The sequence below is a fragment of the Drosophila suzukii genome, chromosome 3 (assembly GCF_043229965.1).
Source record: "Drosophila suzukii chromosome 3, CBGP_Dsuzu_IsoJpt1.0, whole genome shotgun sequence".
NCBI classification, from domain to species: Eukaryota; Metazoa; Arthropoda; class Insecta; order Diptera; family Drosophilidae; genus Drosophila; species Drosophila suzukii.
The window spans coordinates 10,995,030-11,016,048 of NC_092082.1; the positions used below are offsets into that span (position 1 = coordinate 10,995,030).

The 21,019-nt window shown below is 42.8% G+C and overlaps 4 protein-coding genes across 4 annotated transcripts; 1 reads left to right on the forward strand and 3 right to left on the reverse strand.

The window, feature by feature from the left end:
• Positions 1–9: 9 nt before the first annotated feature.
• Cbl (E3 ubiquitin-protein ligase CBL) lies at positions 10–6,140 on the reverse strand. Its single transcript, XM_017077695.4, has 6 exons — positions 5,265–6,140; positions 4,231–4,638; positions 4,041–4,165; positions 3,853–3,974; positions 3,663–3,794; positions 10–2,050 (listed from the first exon to the last, which is right to left on the reverse strand). The coding sequence occupies exons 1-6, from the start codon at positions 5,816–5,818 to the stop codon at positions 764–766; spliced, it is 2,628 nt and encodes an 875-aa protein (XP_016933184.2). The 5' UTR covers positions 5,819–6,140; the 3' UTR covers positions 10–763.
• A 3,651-nt stretch (positions 6,141–9,791) lies between these two features.
• Positions 9,792–16,989, forward strand: LOC108012350 (agrin). Its single transcript, XM_017077702.4, has 4 exons — positions 9,792–11,082; positions 14,975–15,998; positions 16,054–16,251; positions 16,326–16,989. The coding sequence occupies exons 1-4, from the start codon at positions 10,830–10,832 to the stop codon at positions 16,867–16,869; spliced, it is 2,019 nt and encodes a 672-aa protein (XP_016933191.2). The 5' UTR covers positions 9,792–10,829; the 3' UTR covers positions 16,870–16,989.
• On the reverse strand, positions 16,926–20,874 carry Exo70 (exocyst complex component 7). Its single transcript, XM_017077700.4, has 8 exons — positions 20,735–20,874; positions 20,515–20,680; positions 19,937–20,448; positions 18,559–18,623; positions 17,764–18,494; positions 17,387–17,709; positions 17,187–17,320; positions 16,926–17,129 (listed from the first exon to the last, which is right to left on the reverse strand). The coding sequence occupies exons 1-8, from the start codon at positions 20,780–20,782 to the stop codon at positions 17,027–17,029; spliced, it is 2,082 nt and encodes a 693-aa protein (XP_016933189.2). The 5' UTR covers positions 20,783–20,874; the 3' UTR covers positions 16,926–17,026.
• mtrm (matrimony) lies at positions 18,666–19,650 on the reverse strand. The gene has a single exon (XM_017077707.4). It carries the CDS (start codon positions 19,584–19,586, stop codon positions 18,945–18,947), a length of 642 nt encoding a protein of 213 aa, XP_016933196.2. The 5' UTR covers positions 19,587–19,650; the 3' UTR covers positions 18,666–18,944.
• Positions 20,875–21,019: the final 145 nt, after the last annotated feature.

Sequence of the window (21,019 nt, forward strand, 5' to 3'; positions counted from 1 at the left end):
CTGCGTATATACGAGCTATAATTTCTTATATATTTGTTTGCTCTTAATAGGAAGAAGTTAGATAGTCTTAATTTAAGTGTACATAGCTATATTTGATATCCAAAGGTTGTGCATAATTTTTTTTCGCCTTTCCAGCAATATTTTAATTTTTTTCTTCAATAACTTTTTGAACGGGGAAACTTGAATTGCTTGTGCTGGCTACGCCAAGTGGGGATTTCTACGGTTCAATCTTCTGGGATCGCCTAACCTGGCGTTGCTGTGGGACAGGGGGTGTGTTTGGTGCTCCTAAATCGAAAAATATTTACCATGATTCGAATTCAAATGTTTCTTGATTACAGTCGACCTTCTCTAACTTGATTTTTTTTTGTTATAGTCCGCACAAAATTGAGGGGTACCAGCGTTAAACGACTGAGTAGGTAATTTTTTAAAATTTAATTTACAATATATCTTAACGGATTGTAAATAAACTGAATTTCCAGTTTAAACGTCCTAAAAATAAACAATAAATGTTTTAATATTTTGGTTACATTTTAGTCCTAACAGAAAATTACTATACTTATAAAAAACAATTTCACCGAATCTAAAATCCTAATTCTTTTCTTTTCGAAAAATCTAACAACCTATTTAAAAGTTTAATAAATATTAGGAAATTGAAAATAACTTTCCATATTGATTCGAGTTAGAGAAGTTCGACTGGCGATTGATGTTTTTTGCTTTGGTAGAAGCACTATCATCTGATTTAACGGGTCGCCGGAATGGCACTTCAGGCGCTATTCTTGGAGACAAACTCGCGCAGGATGTCGCCGGCCATCTCGATGTTGTTCCGCGAAATCCCCAGAGCGGTGATCGCGTTCTCCTTTGAGTAGCCCGCATTCATCAGCCGGGCTATGTACTCCAGGTTAATGTTTTCATAGGGCACGGTGCCGCAGTCTTTTTGATTGATCGTCACGTTCGCATAGAGCAGCGGTTGCGATTGCTGGAGAGGATTAGCCCCATTTCCCGCCACCGCTGCCGGCGTTGTCGTCGTTGTGGTTTGGCTCTGCTTGGCCGGGGTGGCCCTCTTTCCGTTGGCCAGTGCTGCAGCGGAACCACCACTGCTGGTGGTGCACAGTTGAGTATAGTGAGAGGAGGCCGAATCCTGCCGGCTCAAGGTGACGCCGCGTGCCTCCAGCGGGCGGGTATCGATTACCCCGCTTATGGTTTCCGCCGGACCCACCTCCACGATGTCCTCGTCCAACAGGGAGAGCACCGGCGATGTTGTACTCGTTGCAATGCGCTGCTGTCGCATCAGATCTTCGGCCAAGGTGTCCACGCTGGACGTGACATGTGGCGGAATGGGTGGCGCCGTCGTCTGTGGCGGCACATTGTCCAAGCTGCACTGGATGTTGTCGATGCTCTTGCTGCTGCTGGGCGGTGGTGGTGCCGTTGCCTTGCTGGGTGTCTCCACGCCCGGTGAGGATTTCCTGGGCGGCAAGGGCGGAGCCACCACCGCTGCCCCCGTTGACTGTGTCCCCGGATCGTGGAGATTCTGCAAAATGGCATATGAGCTCGAGCTGGAGGCATTGTCGCTGGCGCTACTGCTGCTGCTGGAGTTCTGGGGCAATTTCTGGCCATAGGTGGAGTTGGCCACACAGGAGCCTATTAGCGGAGCACTCATCCGGTTGGTGTTCTTCTGACTGTTGCTGATTCCGCCGCCTCCACCTCCATTGCTGAGGACGGCCGAGGCAGGAGGAGCGGAGGGCTGGGGCTGCTGATGCTGGTGCTGGGAGGAGGATGATGATGATGATGCTGCCACCGTTCCAATCGATGCTGAAGAGGAGGAGGATGTGGAGGCGGCGGCGGCTGCAATGGAGGAGCAGGAGCTGCTGGGCAGGCTGAGGGTGGGTGTGCCGCCTGCATAGAGATCGTTCTGTACGGCCATCAGACTGGGGGTGGTGCTCCGGCGTCCCAAACGGGGTGATGTGTGTGGACTGTGCTTCTCAGCTGCTACCGTGGAGGATGTGCTAAGTGCGTGCAGCGATGAAGTGGCTATGTTGAAGTCGCCCATGTCCTAAACGTATCCAGAACAGAAATCAGATTAAAGGTCTCCTTAAAGTTCAGTGGGCACCGGGCATGGAATAGTATAATCTAAACTGACAATAAGTTATACAAATGTTGTAAAAGAAGTACTTTCTACTGAGCTTTTTGCCAATTCAAAATTCCATGTGAAAGATTCCATCTGAACAACCCCCTCAAGCAAATGTTTCGCTGATCATAGAGCATGCCGCTGGCTGGAGGAAATGGGCATGCACATCAAACAGAAAATCTGAGGAAAATAAGAGGTCTCTAGTAAAAACACAGCTAAATAAATAAAGAAACATAAAAGTCAATTCAAACAAATATTTAAATATTCGTATTATGCATATATTTTGTTTTGATTCATTTTTTTTTTGTGGTTGTGTGGTTGTTTTGTTTTTAGCCGTAAACTTATTAAGGAAATCAAAAACTAAACGCTAAAATGTATAAAAACTGCATTAGATGTATTATATAAATATTCATTATCGTGTACATTAATGCGATCTGTTTTAGTGTTGTATTAAGTTAACGAAATGAGCCGAAAGATGAGTTCGATTTAAAATTTCTATGCTAATACTTTTCGTTCGTATTTTTGATAGCAACGAGCGCTATAAATTCTGGCCTTGTGACACAGGAAATCAAAAATTAATTTACATACAATCTAACTAAATTATCGTTTCATTCGAGGCCTTCTATGTGGTTTAGCCTGATTTCTTAGTTTTCTTTTTGTTTTTTTTTTGTTAATAATAAATTACAGTCTTAGGGCAGCGCGGTGGCTGCTTACAAATAAAATTGATTTGATGAGGGGGGAAGTAAACGCACGCTACTACAAACTAAATATATCTTTGGAAGTATTAAACAATAAACTAAAATGAAATAAACACATAACGGAGTAAAATGAACAAGAGCATGATTCTAGAGTTGGGGAATAGATACAGGAAATACGGTGGATAATACAGACAGAGATAATTAAGCTCGATGTGAAAGGGAAGATACAAAATAATACAGAATACAGAACGGAGAACAGGTTACAATTATAAATTCCATAGTGCCTATGTACAAAAGTGCAATCGAGGGCGAATCGAACCGATTAAAATGATTCATAAACAGAGGCGAACGTGATCAATAGATAGAGAGAGCGTGAGAGAGAGTGGAAGAACGAACAACTAAACGAACGCACACAGGCCAAACCAGCTGAGAGAAAACAGCGGAAGCGATAACAAACGATGGTTGATGAGCGACTTCCGGTCAAAGAACTTTAACTACGTTACTACGTTATGCATGTGTGTGCGTGATGGATAATGGACAATGGTTGAGCGTGTGTGCGTGGGTCCGTGAGTGTTAGTTGCATGAGTTTGGCTAATAATTTAAATATGTTACAGCTAAACAAACAAAATTAAACTCGAAACTGCAACTGCAAACTGCAGGCTAAACATTAAACTTATATAAACAATAGCAGTTGTAAAATCTAAAATATATAATGTATATATAGGCATATATAACTGTATAAACGAACCAAAGGTAATCATAAGAGTAATGTATATATATATAAATAGCAGCACAGGCGGCAGCGGAGCAGGCGGATCAGGCTGTGAACAAAACTATACCTCAGTGTCGTCTTCTTCCTGCTGCTGCTGTCGCCCATTGGTGACATTCCGGTTATGTTGCTTGCGCGGATCGAAGGCGTCCACAACGATCTGTTCGGTGCCCTTGATCTCGGCCCGACAGAAGGGACAGCCCTGTAAATAAGTAATGTTTAAATGGGTTTTACTTAATTATTAAATCAACACCGCTCACCTGTCCCTCGGAATCCACTTGCCAGGAGGTGAGGCAGGGCGTGCACAACAAGTGCCCGCAGGGCTCAATCCGGATGTCTTTGTCATTCTCCGCACAGATCTTGCACAGCTGGAAGGTGCTGCCTGCAATCCCGAAAAGTAATTGTTAATTAATAAAAACAAGTTGGTAAAATAAAGTCTATAACTCACCCATTTCACAGTATAGTTCGTATTGCTCTTGGGTTACGGTTATGTGGTCCTCGGTGGGACTTTGAACGGCAGAAGAAAGATCCGGATTGTAGGCTTGGCCATCTGGATACAAGTAGAAGCCCTCACTGAAACGTCATATAAATGATTAGTACAAAATGCAATACAATGTTTTTAAGCTACTATTGCTCACCGATGACCATCGAGCAACGCCTGGCACAGCGACTTGTTCTGCGGGATGGTCTGCAGAATCTCTCCCTCCGCAGTCACATAGCCAATGGCCCACTGGCCCAACCGCGTGCAGGAGAGCCGGAAGACGTAGCTGCCTGCCTTGAGGATGTAGCGTTGCAGGCGAGCCTTCACCTCGTCGTAAGTGAGGAATGCCACGTAGCCCGGATGTGTGACGGCCAGGATTTGCCAGTTGCGAAGCAGCGTTACCCAGGGCTGAAAGAGGCGTGTGAATACGTCGAACTCGAAGTTGGAAATGAAGTCGTTGCAGGTCAGATCGATGGTGGTCTTCAGGGCCATGGCCTCCAAGCCGGAGATGATGGGATGTACTTTGTTCAGCTCCTGTCGGAAGATCTTCCAGGGAACCAATGTGCTGCAATACAGAGGAAAGGTGTGAGTGTTTGTAACGCAGATGAAGTGTTTACTAATTGCCTAGTAATTATTCGACTTTACTAGTTTAATTTTAGTGAAAACATGAAGAGAGCTTTATCTCTATTTCTCTTCCGTAGCTATGGAAAAAATATTTAAATGAATAAATCTTTTTTTAGATTAAATATTTTAACCACATGACTGATAAGAGAGTCATACAAAGTGATTTTGATTAAATAAGTTAGACTTAGCGATGAAAAACATCATATAGAGATTGGGATTGGGAGCTTATAAATTTTTTTTTTCATATAATCTAATTTTTAAGTTCAATTGGGTATTCTTACACCTTAAAAGTGAATTAATCATGTTTCAAAACATTCAAATTATTCATTTTTAAGTAAACTATATCTTTTTAAAGAAAGTTTTTCCCTTCAGTAACAGGGCTAACATGGTGTTGAACCGGTTGAAACTGGTTTGATTCTGACACGATTTTGTGTTTACAAAGTAAAATCTCTGTGGTAATTATACAAAGCCAAGTCGTATTAAACTTTTGATTGGCAAAATCACACATTGTATAGCTACTGTCTAATACTATCCTAGGTCCTACAGCTTCCTTATGCCTCCACTCACCTGTTACCAAAGTTGCTCTTCCAAAAGTCGGCCGCATCCGCCTTGGTGATCCGGAACTGATCCCCGGCAAAGACCCCGTTGGGGAAGATGGCCTTCAGTTCGCTGAGCATGTGGGAGAAGACCAGGCTGAGCTTTGTGAGATTCCGGCGGTAGTGGGAGTTCTCGTCGAACATCTTCTCCTTGCCCTCCTTGAAGAGCTTGATGGCCTGCTTGCACTTTCGCATCAGGTTGTTGATGAACACGTTGAAGTGCTCGTTGGCATGGAGCAGGTGCATCTGGTCCTCGTTCTTCGAGTAGATCAATCTCAGTCGCTGATACGTATCCGGCAGGATGTCCAATATGAACGGTGGACTGTTCTTAAGATTCATTTTGGGCTGTTGGCATAGCTTGACCACCTTGTCCATCAGCTTCCAGGTCTTCTCCAGCGTCTTCTTATCGGTGGACAGGCGCTGGGAGACGCAAGCTTCCGAGATGGCGCCGTGGAGCTTGGAAAGCAGCGATGGGAAAATCTTTGGCTGCGATTGCACACGGGTTCCACTGCCTCTCGTCGCCATCTTTTCTCTCTGCCGCTGCGCTGCCGACTGCGCTGCCTCTGCTTCTTGCTCTTCTCGTTGTCGTTGTTGTTGTTGCTGCTGCCCCTGTCCTGTGATTGTGGTAGTGGGGGCCCTCTATAAGCTATCCAAAATCCGTTCTATCCGACTTTCCCCCGCTCTTCACCGCATGCAATCCTTGGGGACTGGCTGTATCTGCAACTCGGCACTTGGCGTGTGCATTTGGGGCTACGCGTTTCGGCGACGTTTTCGTTTTTTAAACCCACACAATATTTTCGACTTTTTCAATGAATGCGACGGGGTGTGACCGTGGCTGCAACGCCAGTAAATACCGCGAGATCTTGGGTAGCTGGGCATACTGTTCAATTCTGCTGTGACGTCACTGTTGACCGTAGAAAAAGTGACCGTTACAAAGTGGAGAAAAGTTTTGCGAAAATTCAAATTCAATTCAAGTCACATTGTGTAATTAAGCGTTTGGATTTCTATAATATACATTAAAAAGTCTTCATTATTGGTATACTAATTATAGTAAATAATTAGAAATATATAAATTTTTAATGATTTCTGACAAACCATTTCCATTTCACAGTCGTAAAATAGTTTACAATTATACGTATTTGCCAACATTTTCATGTTATTCAGATGATCCTGAGAACAGAGAAAATCCTGACGTTCTCATCTGAGTGACATGACATGACATTTATGAAATTGAAAGTGTTCTTATTTTGCTCAAATCAAGTTGAATTGGCAGTACTTACATTGTATATCTCAACAAATAAACGATTAGTCCAGTCAATAGTGTATAGTTATCAAAAAGTTGTTAAATAATCTTAGATTAACTTTTCTCTTCTCACCATTTCGTTCTAATATTGAGAACATTGATACCAAAATGTACTTACACAATTTTTAAGAACGAATGTTCTCAATTCAAGAACAATGTACTTGAATACTTCTCTGCGTGTTCATTTTCTATTAAGTTAAGCTGATTCTCATACAGTTAAAATGCAGAGCATGACTTTCGTTACAAGAAAAACTTTTAAAATATGCTATGACAAGCAGAGGTTAATATAAATTTGACTTAAATAAGTGTGCCACAGATATCTTTTCGTCCGAAATTCGGTATTGATGCTTACGTACATTTCCTTGCGAATTTCGCACGATGCAATTTCTGAGACATCCCCGAAAATAACTAACAACCCATAACCATAAATAATAGGAGATGGATTGAGGAGTCGTAAATTGATGAGGAGTAAAGTTTTCCATTTCTCTGTGGTATATTTTCCCGGCTGGGGCGAGAACTCTCCCCTTGCCATATAATTTCCGCCACTTATCCGTCGATCCAACGATCCATAGCCTTGCGTTTATATTTATATAATACTCGCACTGGTTTGGGTCGCAAGACTAAGGCTGTGATTAGATGGAAAGAAAACCCGCAGAACAGGTGCGTGGCTCTTGCCTTCTATCGTTTATTATGGCCATCTTTTCGCACACGGTTGTTTCTATCGCTGTTTTTTTATTTTTCCTATTTTTTTTCCTTTTTTTTAATATGCACTGCCACTGCAGCCGCAATTTTCACTTTCCATTTTTATTGGCAACCGCAGGCGAACGCCGTCAAATATTTGGCCAAAAAAGAAACTGCACGGCTGCCAAAAGGTTTTTACGTCTCCGGCCTGGCTTTCTTTTAATTAAGTTTTTTATTTTGGGTTTTTAGTTTCTTATTTTTTTTAATTTTTAGCTGGGTTCGGTTTCGGATCTGCAAGTCGTCGTGTTTTCGGGTATTAGTTCTGGGCGCTGGCGCTTAAAGCCGAGTCACGCCTGTCATATGCAGTTTGGCTCTTTTTTTTGGTTGAGCTCGGCTTTTGGCTCTGACTCTCTCTGATCTGCCCAAAAAGCTAACTGTAAACATTCACTTACTGACCTCTTTTTCGGCGGCAACTTCCACCTCCACTCAATTTTCTTTAATGCACGCGACTCTGCCGCCAATGATCTGCTTCTTCATCTTCCTCCACCCGCCGCCAAGGCACAGTGGTTCCAAAACAAGTTGAAGAACATTTTCAAAAAATCATGATTTATTGCCTTGAGGTGCGGGATAAACTACCTAAATACTTTAAGAAAAATTGTTGAGAATTTAGTAGTAGTAAGTAGGATGAAGGGTGGTTTTGATTTGAAAAATAGGCTATCAGAATTTTGATTGCGCCTAACCCCCTTTTAATATTATAGAGAAAATGACAAAAAATAAACATTTACTTTTTCAATAACAAATTAAACATTACATCCAAGTCATTTTTTTTTTTTCGAAAAAAAAGATTGTAAATGGGCCTAAAACGAGTTCAACACCCAGTATGTCGAACTGTAGTGGAGTGATAACCAACGAATTATTATTGCTTAAAAACGCTAGAACTGGAAAATAGACATAATTTAAAAAAAAAATTAAGAGGCTGTAGTGAGCATGAGTATCTAAGCAACTTCTTTAAAGGGACAGAAGTCCTGAACAAACAAAACCTTTTTAATTATCTTCAGGGTCTATGATATCCATATACAGAGTATCCTGAAATAATAATTTTTAAACTGGCTTACACGTCGTAAACATCATGTATGGTGGAGAAAAAAGGAAATATAATAGAGTTAGAAACACAAAAGTTTGGAAAATCAGGACACTGTGCGCCGTGAGAGTGGGCTATTTGGGAGAGTGTGTGTGTGTGACCCTTATTCGCAACAGCCGCTGAGGCGTAAAATTTATGGCTTTAAAGTCTACAAGTCTATAAACACAGCTTCCAGGCTGCACTTTCTACTGCAACTGCCAATGCCACTGCCACTGCCACTGCCGCAACCGCTGAAACTGAATCGTGGATCGTGGATATTGTATATTGAATGTGGGATATTGGAGATATTGTAGAGGCGCGGATGGAGATGGATCTGTTCGGATCGTATCGGATCGGCTTGGTTTGGTCAGGATCGTGTGTGTGCGTTATAATTTCAAATGCAGTTCGCCTTTTTGGCTGCATTTTGCTGCCACTTTTGGCAAATTAAATTTGTACGCAAAACCGATTAGGCCAGCAGACATGACCAAGTTGTTATTTTAAATACCGACAACTCCATTTAATCGATATGCTCAGGCAGGCCACAATGCACTTGAAAAACTATTGGCATTGGAAAAGTGGGGAAGCAAAAGATAACTAGATGTGTAGCTTTTACTTTTGCATTAGCATTATAAATTCTTATACTGTACTTATAATGCCTATGTGGTGATTATAAGGATGCAAGGCTTGTACCATTTTTGCTTTTATTGTTTCCTCCTTTCTTTTTTCGAAAAGTACACATTCACATTGGGGTAATAAGTAGTTAGAAAATTGTGAATAAGTTTGTTTAGTAATGGAATTCTAAAACTTGATATAATACCAATTTAAGTAATATCTAATTGTTAAAAAATTAATATTTTCTATGTTTCGATTCGATCTTCAAATATAGAAGATTTAGAAGAAGAAAGAGTAACAGAAAGAGAAAGAGAAAGAGAGAAAGAGTATTCATTAACTAAAATCTTAAGTTCAATTTATTGTATTTTAGGACTTTTTTTTTAATGACAATTTGATTGCCCAAAATGTGGATAGCATACTTACCCTTGATTTTTGGATTGATTATTTAAAAAATTATTTTTTAATTCAAAATCGGAAGTAATTATAAGCTCTAATCTCTGAACTAATTACCTGCATCTTTTAGAGTTCATTATTTAAAATGTGTAGTCTATTTTATTGCACTTATTGTTATTAAAAATGTAAGTTCCTTAACCATAAATTTGGGAGTGATTCTTTTTAATGTCAATTTTCCTTGGCGACATTTGAGTGAAGTGCGCCCCTTTTATCTCGAGTGTAGCGCCAACAACAACTCCCGCTGGATGCTCTGCTCTGCCGCCGCCGACTGCGCTGCCTTTCACCCATATAAATTTCTTTTCATTGCAAATTTTTTGCCATTCGTCGGCGCATTGTCAAACCTTTCAGTCGCATTTGGAGCAAAGCTTTTCGAGATTTTTCACATCTGAGCGACCAGACAAACAACACTACAAAGGCCTTAAAAAATAATACAACAAAAAAAGAGTAAAAAAAAAAGCAAAGGCGAAGACGACAATACGAATTGTACAAATCGGATGCGAGCGCGTGTGTGTTAGTGTCCATTCATTCATTCAGTCAACAACAATAAAAGCAAATGAAATACGAAATGCAATCGCCGCAGTTGCAGTCGGCGTCGCAGTAGGCGTCAGCAGAGGCAGCGGCAGAGGCAGACAAACAGTAGCAGCATCAAAATCCGAAAAGAGAGATCATTTTTCATATGCGAATCGAAACTCGAAGAGCGCGCATCAAAGTCAAATTCAAACGGCGAAAGAGTAACGAACAAAAGCCAATTGTTTTCTGTGCATAATGCAAAGTAAATAACACAAAAAAAAAATTGAAAGAAAATAATAAAAAAGGAAAATAAAGCCTTAGCCAGAACGTAATTGAAATCAAATTAAAGGCGGGCCGTGCAAAAAATACACACAAAAAAAAAGCCAAGGCGATAAAAAAGAAATTATGCTCCATTGTGCGATTGTGTGAGAGGTCAAGTGCCCGGCAGGCAACAGAGAGAGAGGGAAAGAGATAGACAGATGCAAGCTTAATGTTAATAGGCAAACGAATGAACTCATAAAAGGGCAGCCAGAGAAGAAGAAGAGCAGGCCAAGCCCAAATGACCGCAAGAATACCGTTAATTCGAACAGCTTCAGCGGCATTACGAGCATCTAAACAGCCTATATAGTCTAATAGCCCAACAGATAGACAGGCCAGAGACAGAGAGAGAAAAACTTTCTTCTTCGCATAACAAGTAGTGTGAACTTCAGCCGCATAAAAGTTTGCTACTATTTCAATTTCAATTGTTAACGAGCGAAAGCGCCGCCCGTCACGTCACGCACAGCAGCAACAACAAAAGCCAGGAAAAGTGCAGCAGACAGCAAACAGCAGGCAGCAAGGCAGCAAAGGCAGCGAAAATGTCCAAGTCGCAGCAGAAACAGCATCTCCATCTCCATCGCCATACCCATCACCATCCCCCCGCCTTAAAAGCCACCCAAACGCAGACCCACAGATTTAGCCAGACTCTAAGCCAGATCAAGAGATGCAGCTATAACCACAGCCCCGGTCTGAGCCTCAGTCTCCATCTCAGTCTCAGTGGCCCGAAGCGACAGCTGTTTGGCGCACTGCTGGCCATGTTCACGTTGGCGGCATTAGCGTCAACCACCAATGGTAAGTCATATATGCCCTACACTTCAAGAAACTGGAAGAAAGATCTTAAAAATCTAAATCTAAGTTTAGTAGTACCTACGCACTTAGGAAATATAAGTTCTTTTGACCAAGACTAGTTTCATCTCTACTTTTCTTAACTTTCTTCATCTCAAAAGAAGAATTCAATGCATTATCGTCTTGATTTCAAGAACGTTTCTTCTCAAAAAAGTGAGAAGACGAATTGAGATCATTTAATCTAGCCATTTAATCGTTCTCAAAGAAGAACTCAAAGCAATTGATTTCAAGAACGTTTCTACTCAAAAATTTGAGAAGACGAATTAAGATCATTTAATCATGCTATTTAACCGTTCTCAGTTTTTCTGAGTAATGTAGTAGGTTTCAGATTAATCTACAAATAATTTGGTGGAACTCTCTTTGACCTACTAAATTTATCTAAGCCTAACATTCGCAACATAGATTTAGCGCAGAAGCAATCATTTAGACGAAAGAAATGAATAAAACTTTTAAGTTGGGCTTTCCTTTAATTAAAGTTAAGCCCATTACCAAGTTTAGTAAGGTTCTAAGCTTAATATCACCATCCCAGGTTCTATAGAACTTTAGATTCTCAAGTGAAAACCCCCACATTATCTCGAGCTAAAGGAAAGTTGCGGACAGACTAGACTGTGAGTGCTGCTGTCTCAATTACAGCTCAATTTCTCTGGGTGTTGAAACGGAGAATGTGAATCGGGGTCCGGATCTAAGACCTACAGCTGTGCGGTGGTAGAAAGGCCGTCGTCGTAGCAGCTATTAATTTCTAAGGTACTACTCCGCACAAAGTGAATGTAAACTGGCACACACGAGAGGCTCTCCCAGAGACCCCGTAAGACCCCCATAGACCACCGAACTCCCCATTTTCAGCATTTTAAGACCCTAGCTCCTCGACGCACAACACGCTCGTAAATATTTTCGTGCACAATTTGTCCAACATTCAAATAAATTCATTAAAAGCACGAAGGGGAGACACAGAAGCCAGGGGCTTTGAAAGGGGGTAATAGTTCATGGGGAAATCAAGCTGACCGCACAGTGGAAACGAGCTTGAAATCGTGGTGAACGGCATGGGGGGAATACTACACATATATCGTTTAAAGTTGACCCGGAGCGAAATGATTTGTTTTACTTGTAAGCGCGATCATTTGGTTAATTGATAACAGCACTTCATTGGGAGATTGATGGGTGAAAGATCAATTCGAATTGGATGCTGTGATCTCAGATATATGTTTTTAATGGCCCCAATCAGTGGCGCCATGATTCATCTCTGGGCTGGGTCTTGGTCTCTGCTTTCCACTGTACCACACCAAACCAGAGCAAACCGAGCACACATGGTATATGTACTGTGCATATATATCATGGAAAAGTCCCTGCCCAGCAATGCAGTGCGTTGGTTGCTGGATTTTTCCACTTTTGAAAATTATACGGTGGCTGCTTTTATTATTTCTCTCGCCTTTTTCTTTTTGTTTTTGCAATTGATGGCATCCGATAGGCAGGAGCCTGGCAGCAACTCGCTGGAGGCCAGGAAAATGCGCCTGCACTTGGAAAAATGTGTGTTTTTAAGATAATTGTGGAAGTTTCAAGGTTGCTTTGAAAGATACAACATGAATCCTAGCTGGAAAAATAGTTTGGTTTTAAGAAATTTGTATAACAGCAGATAGGTTGGTGGTCATAGTGTGGGATTTAATTAAAGGTTTAGGAATCTATTTGCAAACCTATTTAGAATGTTAGATTATACTATTATCTTGTAAATATCTTCCTTCAAAAGGGGGTTTCTTTAATATGTTCGATTATTTATATTTATTATTATTTAGATCTTACTATTATATTGTAGATATACTACTCCAACAGATAGTTTTTAGAATATTATTATTATCAACCGTTTAAGCTACCGGTTCATCTTCTATTTCAAATTTTAGTAAGAGATACTACTAGATGGTTTTTTAATATCTTTATATTCGAGCTACAACACTAATAAAATCTTTTAGTACTTAACAATACTTCAATTCTAAAATCTTAGGGTTCTCCCAGTTTTATTAACCAATATCGAACCACTTTTTTTTCGAGTGCCGAAATGGTAGGAGTGGGTGGGGCAGTTGAGGTCGCATAGTTGCAATGCCGAATGAGATAGGCTGCGGTCTCGGGATTGCCCCTGACCATTCCAGCGGATCGTTTACATGTGCATTAATTCCTAACGCCGCTTAATTTTCTCCGGGCTTAATGGCTCCGATTCAGATTCGGAATCGTATCATCCAGCCAGAGTCCGAGTCCATTAAGCTGAGAATGCGTCTGGCTGGCTGGCTGGCTGGCTGGATGTTGAAATTTCCATCTTTATGGCCGGCAGCAGCAAATTGGAATAATGAACGTGGGTTCAATTATCGCAGCCAAACAATCGTGGCAGCCTCAAAGAGCGCTAATAGATTTTCTACAGCTAGTGGGTAAACGTACATATATATATGTATATCTATATCTCTAACTGAGCTGAGTGCTTAGTGCTTCCTCCGGAGGCGGCTCTCACAGCTTTCTTTGCAAACAGATCCAAACTAAACCAGCGGTGCCACATCCGACCAAAGACAACAGAAATGTTCGGTGGTCGGTGCCAGAGGCAATTAGTGTGGAAATTTCACTTGCAGTTTTTAGCACAGATTAAGCTTACGATTTCTGGAGGGGATTAGCATGAACAATTATAGATGGAGGTCGGCAGATAGTAGGTATATGTATGTGTCTGTGCTGTACATTTAATAATACTTGTGCTCAAATCTCTGGCCATAAATGCCATTGTGTCGCTTACTTGGAATCGAGATTTGAAGACGGGTAACATTTGCCGTTACCGTTAGTAAAGGGAACTCCCCGCTCCCCTAGTTCTATGTATAGCCTCCCGAATTATTCAAGTTAATGGCTGGTTACTTGAGTCGGTCATGCGATCACTCAGGGGAGTCGAAGGAGGAGGAGGAGGGTCTGGAGGTCTGGAGGTGGGCCAAACAGTGGGTCACAACTGCGCAAAATGCCCTACGATCGTGCGGCTAATCTGACATTTGTATGCCCAGAGCCGACTCTTCCGCATGCCCGCCATCGGGCTGAGGAAAATGCAAAGGGAAAGTTTTGTTTACCGGGTTCGAGACTCAGTTACCCTGGGAAAATTCAAGGGAAAGGCGTTCATTAAACATTGAAAGTAGGAGAGTTTGGGATGTAAAAGTGATTCGGAAAGTCAAGATAATCAAAAAAGTAAACATATCTCAAAATTAATTATTTGGACCTACCGATTAGACGAAAATGTAATCATGTCATTTTGATAAGAGAATCAATTTATTACAAAATAAATACGACTTTAATTAAAGTCGGATTATTTGAGAAATTGCTTTTTAAACCATGATTAGCTTAAATTAGAGTTTAATTATGACCTTAAGATGGAAAGTAGTAGCCAATGGAAAGTCGGATTTTTTGAGAAATCGCCTTTTAAACCATGATTGGTTACAATTTGTTTGCGACTATGATTAAATTAAAGTTTAATTATAATCTTGTGATGGAAACTAGTAACCAATGGATTATCTCTGAAAATTATAGGCTCAAAAATGTTTTTCAAGTATTATCTGAAGTCTAGACATAATAGTTTAAGGAATAAAACATGAGATTGTGCAAGCCAATGTGGTTAATTAAGAAAAAAAAGATTCCAAAAGTTTATAAAAAGTTAATTGATATGATATCTCAGATCTGTGGAGTTAAGTTTCCTTAACTACCGACTAACTTAAGATCTTGTAATCTTTCGGAAAAAACCTTTCCCCTTACAATTTAAAAACTAAATCATTTAATTTTTATATTTACAACTGAAAAACTAACTCTTATACCAAATCTTCCCACTTCACAGGCGCTGTGACAGACTCCCCCATCAAGATTATCCGGCTACCGGCGCAGGCGCCAGTTATTCGCTATCGCAGTGCGGATGCGGCGCCGGATTCACTGCTGATCAACTACCGCCAGGATGCCCAGCCCGAGCTGTCCTCCACATTGATGCAGGCCCCAGGAGCGGCGGCTGCTGCTCTGGAATCCCTGCTCCGCGAGGAGACGGAGCAGCAGCAGTTGGCCCAGATGGGCAGGCGGAACCGTGCCAGCGCCACGACTACCGGCAACTGTCCTCGATCCTGTCCACCGAGCATAACCGTGGGAGCTGAGCCCGTGTGCGGAAGTGATGGACTGATCTATGCCAATCTCTGTGAGCTGCGCAAGAAGACTTGCTCCCGCAGCGGAGTTTCCCTGATCAAGGATGTCCGTGATGGCTGTGAGCGATCTAAGGGCTCCGATTGTAAGCACCGTTGCAGCACGGAGAAGGATCCGGTTTGTGGAACTGATGGAAGGACATACTTGAATCGCTGCATGTTAAGGGTGCAATCCTGTCGCGTGGGATTGGCAGCCGTTAAACTCTCGCACGTGGGTCCTTGCAGCAATACGAGTGCCGTGCGTGAGTCCTGTCCCGTGGATTGTAATAGTGCGCCCAAGGATGGACCCGTGTGCTCATCGGATGGCAATGTGTACAACTCCACGTGCGAGATGAAGCTGCATACTTGTGGACAGGGTGTGGTGAAAACAAGCAGGAAGCACTGCCAGTCCACTAGGATGTGCAGGGAGTCTTGCTGGCGGGTTGCAAGACCAACTTGCGGTTCAGACGGACGTCTGTATGCAAGTCCCTGCAAGATGCGATCCTCTAATTGTGGCAAGCACGTCTTTGAGGTTCCCCTGTCCTTCTGCATGCCGCAGGAGAGGCACGGCAGTGCTTCCGATGCCTGTCCCACCGAGTGTCCCAAGGTGGAGGACGATTCCACCACGCAGTATGTGTGTGGCAGCGATGGAAACATATACTCCTCACTCTGCGAACTGAAAATGCTCAACTGCGGGTGAGTCTAGATGGGTTTACTAAAGATAAAAGGTGGTTTTAATTTGAAATTTTAGCCCCCAACGAAAGTCAATCCAAAAAGTGGGCATGGACAAGTGCAAGAGTCGACTGACCCGCTGCAAACAGCTGCCTCCTTGCAAGGATTTCAACAGCCTGTTCGGTTCCATCTTCAGCTCGAAACGAAACGACAAGCTCTGCGGAACGGATGCGAAGACTTACAACAATGAGTGCGAACTGGCCCATGCCACCTGTCTGTAAGTACCCCAATTATACAATCATATAGTTATAAGATACGGCTGTCTAAAACCAAGTTCTTACCCCCTCTCAGACGCGGCGTGAATCTGGCCCACATAGGACCCTGCACGGATCTCAATTCGCCCACCAAGGATTGCGGAGATGCCTGCACCCGGGCGGATTTGGAGCAGCAGCCGATATGTGGGTCGGATGGCAATACCTTCGCCTCCATGTGCGAGTTCAAGCGGCGCACGTGCAATCTCCGTGTGGTGCCCGTTTCGCTAAAGAACTGCGCTCTGACCGCAGACTGTGAATCGGATTGTGATGCCCAGCCACCGAGCTTTGTCTGTGGATCGGATAACAATCTGTACAAGTCCGAGTGCCACATGCGCAAGGAGAACTGTGGCAAGCACGTGTTTGTGGTGCCCCTTAAGCGCTGCCTTGCCGCCTTCCAGCTCAAAGGATGCGCCCGCATCTGTCCCAGGGAATTCGAGCCCGTTTGCGGCAGCGACAATAAAACCTATCTGAACGACTGCTTCCTGGAGATCGAGAACTGCAGGGCGAACCAGACGGTCAACGTCAACTACTACGGCGCCTGTGGCCGCCCCGAAGCACCATCCACTAACTTCCTGTACTAGGATGTATGCGTGGCGCCTTCATTTCACTTGGCATTTAATATTTTTAGGCTATAGTCTTGTATTGTACTTTTTTAAAAGCGATATTTATTGAGTTTGAATTAAAGCCCCCCAACGAACTTACGAGGAATGCACTTGAACCCTGGCCAGGAACTCAGATCTAGGCAGAATCATCGAAGAGCTTACTCAGCATTGCGTTGATCTCATGCTGTCTGTACTTAACGTATTTATCGGGATTCTTGCTAAAGTGCACCCCAGAGTAACTAAAATGGATACAAGGATTAATTAGGTATAGATAGAGAAACACTACATAAACTTACATTTCGTAGAATTTATTGTATTTGGGTAAAATGTGCTCCACATTATCACGTTTGATGCCCTCTCGCAATATGACGTCGGGTATTGAGATGCTTCGCTGAATTTTACATGCTTCTTCAAAATCCTTGTTGAAGTTCTGTAAGAAAATATGAACAACAGGTTGAATTGATGTTGTCCCTATAAATTAACGCAATAAACCTACAGAAAATCTCTCCTTCAGAATACTGCGGTCCTTATCCTTGACCTTGCCGGCCACTGGTTTGGGAAGTTCATCCAAGGAATAGATGCCCACAAGCATTTTGGACCAGGTCTTCTGATAGCTAGCCTTCAGTTCGCGTATCATCTCCATGTAGCTATGTTCGCACTCCGGTTCTGCCAGGGTGACCAAATCAATCAGGTTGGAGCGCTGCAGCGACTTGAGGATGTAGTGAATGTTGTTAAGACGGAAGAGGTGCTTAGTGGCCTGGTCATTATACTGTTCGCACTTGTTCATGATGGAAAGATTCAGCTCTGCCAATGCTTTCTCTGTGTAAAAAAGTATTTAGAAAGGTGAAGAAGAAATGGTTAATCTCCACTTACTTATGTAAATGGCTAGGAGAGCCTTGTTTCGTTCATCGCCAGCCAGCGTCTTCTTCATCAAAATGGTGTCCAGTTGCGTGGAGTACAGGACATCCTGCGCCAAAATTGAACCAATCACATCAAAGTGTTCGTACAAGTGTTCAATAAACCAGATCGTATTGGAGGTCAGCTCGTGAACGGTGGCATCTTTTGGAACATTGCTTTGGCCCACAATGTTAGTGCTTGATTCCCCTTTGACCACGTCCAGGAAGTGCTCCAGTGCCTTGGCTCCCGTGTGTTGCAACTTATTCAATACTTTGGTGAGCTGTTCTCTTTGCGCTGGATCATAGGTGCGTTCGATATCCGGTTGCAGGAGGATCACCCGTTTCAGGGCGGAGAATATTCCCAGTGCCGAGGTCCACTCCTTACGGGAGATGCAGCGCAGGATGCGTTGGGTGATGGCCTCTGCGTCCTTAACCACCAGATCGATGGCATTATAGGCCAATCGGGCGAATACTTCGTTGTGTTTCGACGGAGGAATAATGTCGTGCATGATGGCTCGCTCCCAGTTGAGGAGGCGCTGGAGTCCCAGCAGCATGACCAAGTACTTGTCCAGCTCCTGATCTCCGTCCAGCAGGTCCTCGGACGTCAGGTGATCGCTGTGAGACGATGCCTTCTTGATGGAGAAGCCGGTGGACTGCTCAATCGTTTGGGTCGCTCGTAGGTATAACTTATTGGCCTTCTTTTCGAATCTGAGGATCATGAATTAAGATAATTTCTTTTTAGTGAATTTAGAGAGTGAGATTGTGTTCTTACATTTGCTGCAGGCGGGCAGAGGTGGTCTTTTTGGGTTCCGTTTGACGTCCACTGTGCCGAGGTCTCTGCAAGAAGTCACACAATTTTAAAATAAATCCAAGTAAGTGTATTATTAAATCTTTTTTTGTTTATTACATATACTATGAGATGAGTGTTTACATATGGTTTGTTTTAAAACTGTTTACTAAGAGTACAAAATTTTAAAGATTTACTTAAAACATTAATTTAATTGATCTTTTTTTTTGGCTTTAAGACACCAGGTCCTTTACAGAAGCCTCACAATACATATTTAACTATCCACCTATATCAACATTACAAGTTTCTCTTCACATAAAACATTTTTAAAATTTTAATTAAAAATAAAACAGAATCTGCCAGCGATCCGTTTAGAGGGTGTGGAGAACATCCATGATGCGGTTGCAATCCTCATCGGTGTTGAGGCCAATTTTAATGAGATCAGCCCGTTCCATGGAGGCCAGTTCCACTAGATCGATGTGAGCCTCCTCGAAGTTGGTCACATAATTCTCCAGGCCCATGTGCATGAGAATCTGCTCCACATTGGCAGCATGGTTAACTACGTACGAATGGTTGGACGCCTTTATGGAACGACGACGCGACTCCAAGGTCAACGAGGTATCTCTACTAGAGTCATCCGAACAGGTGTCCGGGCTGCTGCAGCTCTTAATCTCCCTCTCCGTCTCGGTAATCTCTTCCTGCGGTTTGGGCAAATTGAAGACCGGTGGTTTGAGCTGAGTGCGGTGACTATGCTGATGACTATGTTGATTATGAGCAATCTTCATTGGTGGCTTCTTGAATGCGTCGAACCGCATGGGCGATGCCGGACTCTTCTTGGTGCCCATGTTTTCGATAGGCGACAGATTGGGCGAACGGAAGTTGCCAAAAATAGGTGTAGAGCATCGCACGTTGGAGGTGTTAACCTTCAGGGTGTTCCATCTGCGCTCCTTTAGCGTTGGAGTCCGGGGAAAGGTAATTTTGACCTTGTTTGTGGGGGTACGACAATTCTCCATCTTGAGCAATTATAATACAGAAAACGATGCGTTCTTTGCGAATTCAAGCTGACAAATGGCGGACAGCGAAGTTGACCGGTAATGACGCTCCTTGGGGAGCTTTTTCGAATGGTTTCCGTTAACCGAAACCATTAGTGATGTGAAAAGTATAATACCGATCAGTAAAAGCTACATATAGCTGTTTTAAAGATGTTTAGATTATAACAAATATCACATAGAGCTATTCTCCTTAGTTAGGATAGGAAATGTTACAATTGAGTCTTTATACAACAAAGAATATTACATATTTTTAAAATCCAAGTACTTAATACAAGAGGATATACTAGAATTTACATAAAATTAAAACTCACCAGTGCCTCGTGACCCCAGCTGTTGCTTTTCTGGTGATCCTTGAGCAGCTGCAGCGATCGGAGAACCACATCGCCCCGTTCCGTGGCGTAGATGTGGGTGTACTCCCTTAAATTTTGTTCCAACCAGTGGGAGATGGTGTACAGCTCCTCGCGAGTGGTCTGCGACAGCTGCCGGAACGAGGTGTACTCATCGCTGGAGTCGTCCTCGATGTAGATAAGATCCAACAGCTCCACGGGCTTCAGCGGAGCGCTGTGCTTCTTAAGCAGCATACTGTAGTGCTGGTTGAGACCCTCACATCCGGTATTAAACAAACTGGTGACATTCTCGAGTTCCACACTCTGGGAATTGTTGTGTCGGAAATAATCATTGGCATCCCGAAGTTTAGCCAGTGCATCCAGGAAGACGGAGATGTTTCCCTCCACGGGACCCTGGTGAATCAGCTGGCACACCTCCTGGGAGACATCGTAGTGGGAGAGGACACTTTCCAGGCAATTCAGGGTGGCCTCCAGATCTGAAAGAGAAAGAGTCGGTGACCCATTAGTTTTCTGGAAATCCCAGGGCTTATCTTTGATCCTACTCTGCTGCCTTTTCTGAAGCTGCTCCGTCTCCTGGTAGACGGGTAATATGGTCTGCTCCAGGTTCCCCAAACGCTTCTCGAAGATCGTAAGTATACTGGACATTTGCGTGGAGAGATCATGATACTTATCCACCCGATCTTTCAGCAGAGCCAAATTAGTAGCTTCCTAGGGGGATTTACGGTTAATATAAGGGCTTCCAATGCTGACAACTGGATGTACCTTTTCCAACTTATTGTGCGCCTGCAATGAACTGTCCAGGTTGTTCATTCTCAAGCCTTTATATGGTTAAAGTCGTTAAAAAACAAATAATTGTTGCTAAAGTGTAAAAAATTCTTGTCTTTTATTTTGGTTGGAAAAAGTATGTCATTCTTAAGCTTAGTCACTTTGGTCACACTAATAATTACCGCGTTGCCAACTGCTTTGCAACAAGTTAAATTGTAACGGACATTAACAATGGGGTAAATTAATATAATTATTGTAAATAGCTATCTAAATAAATACAAA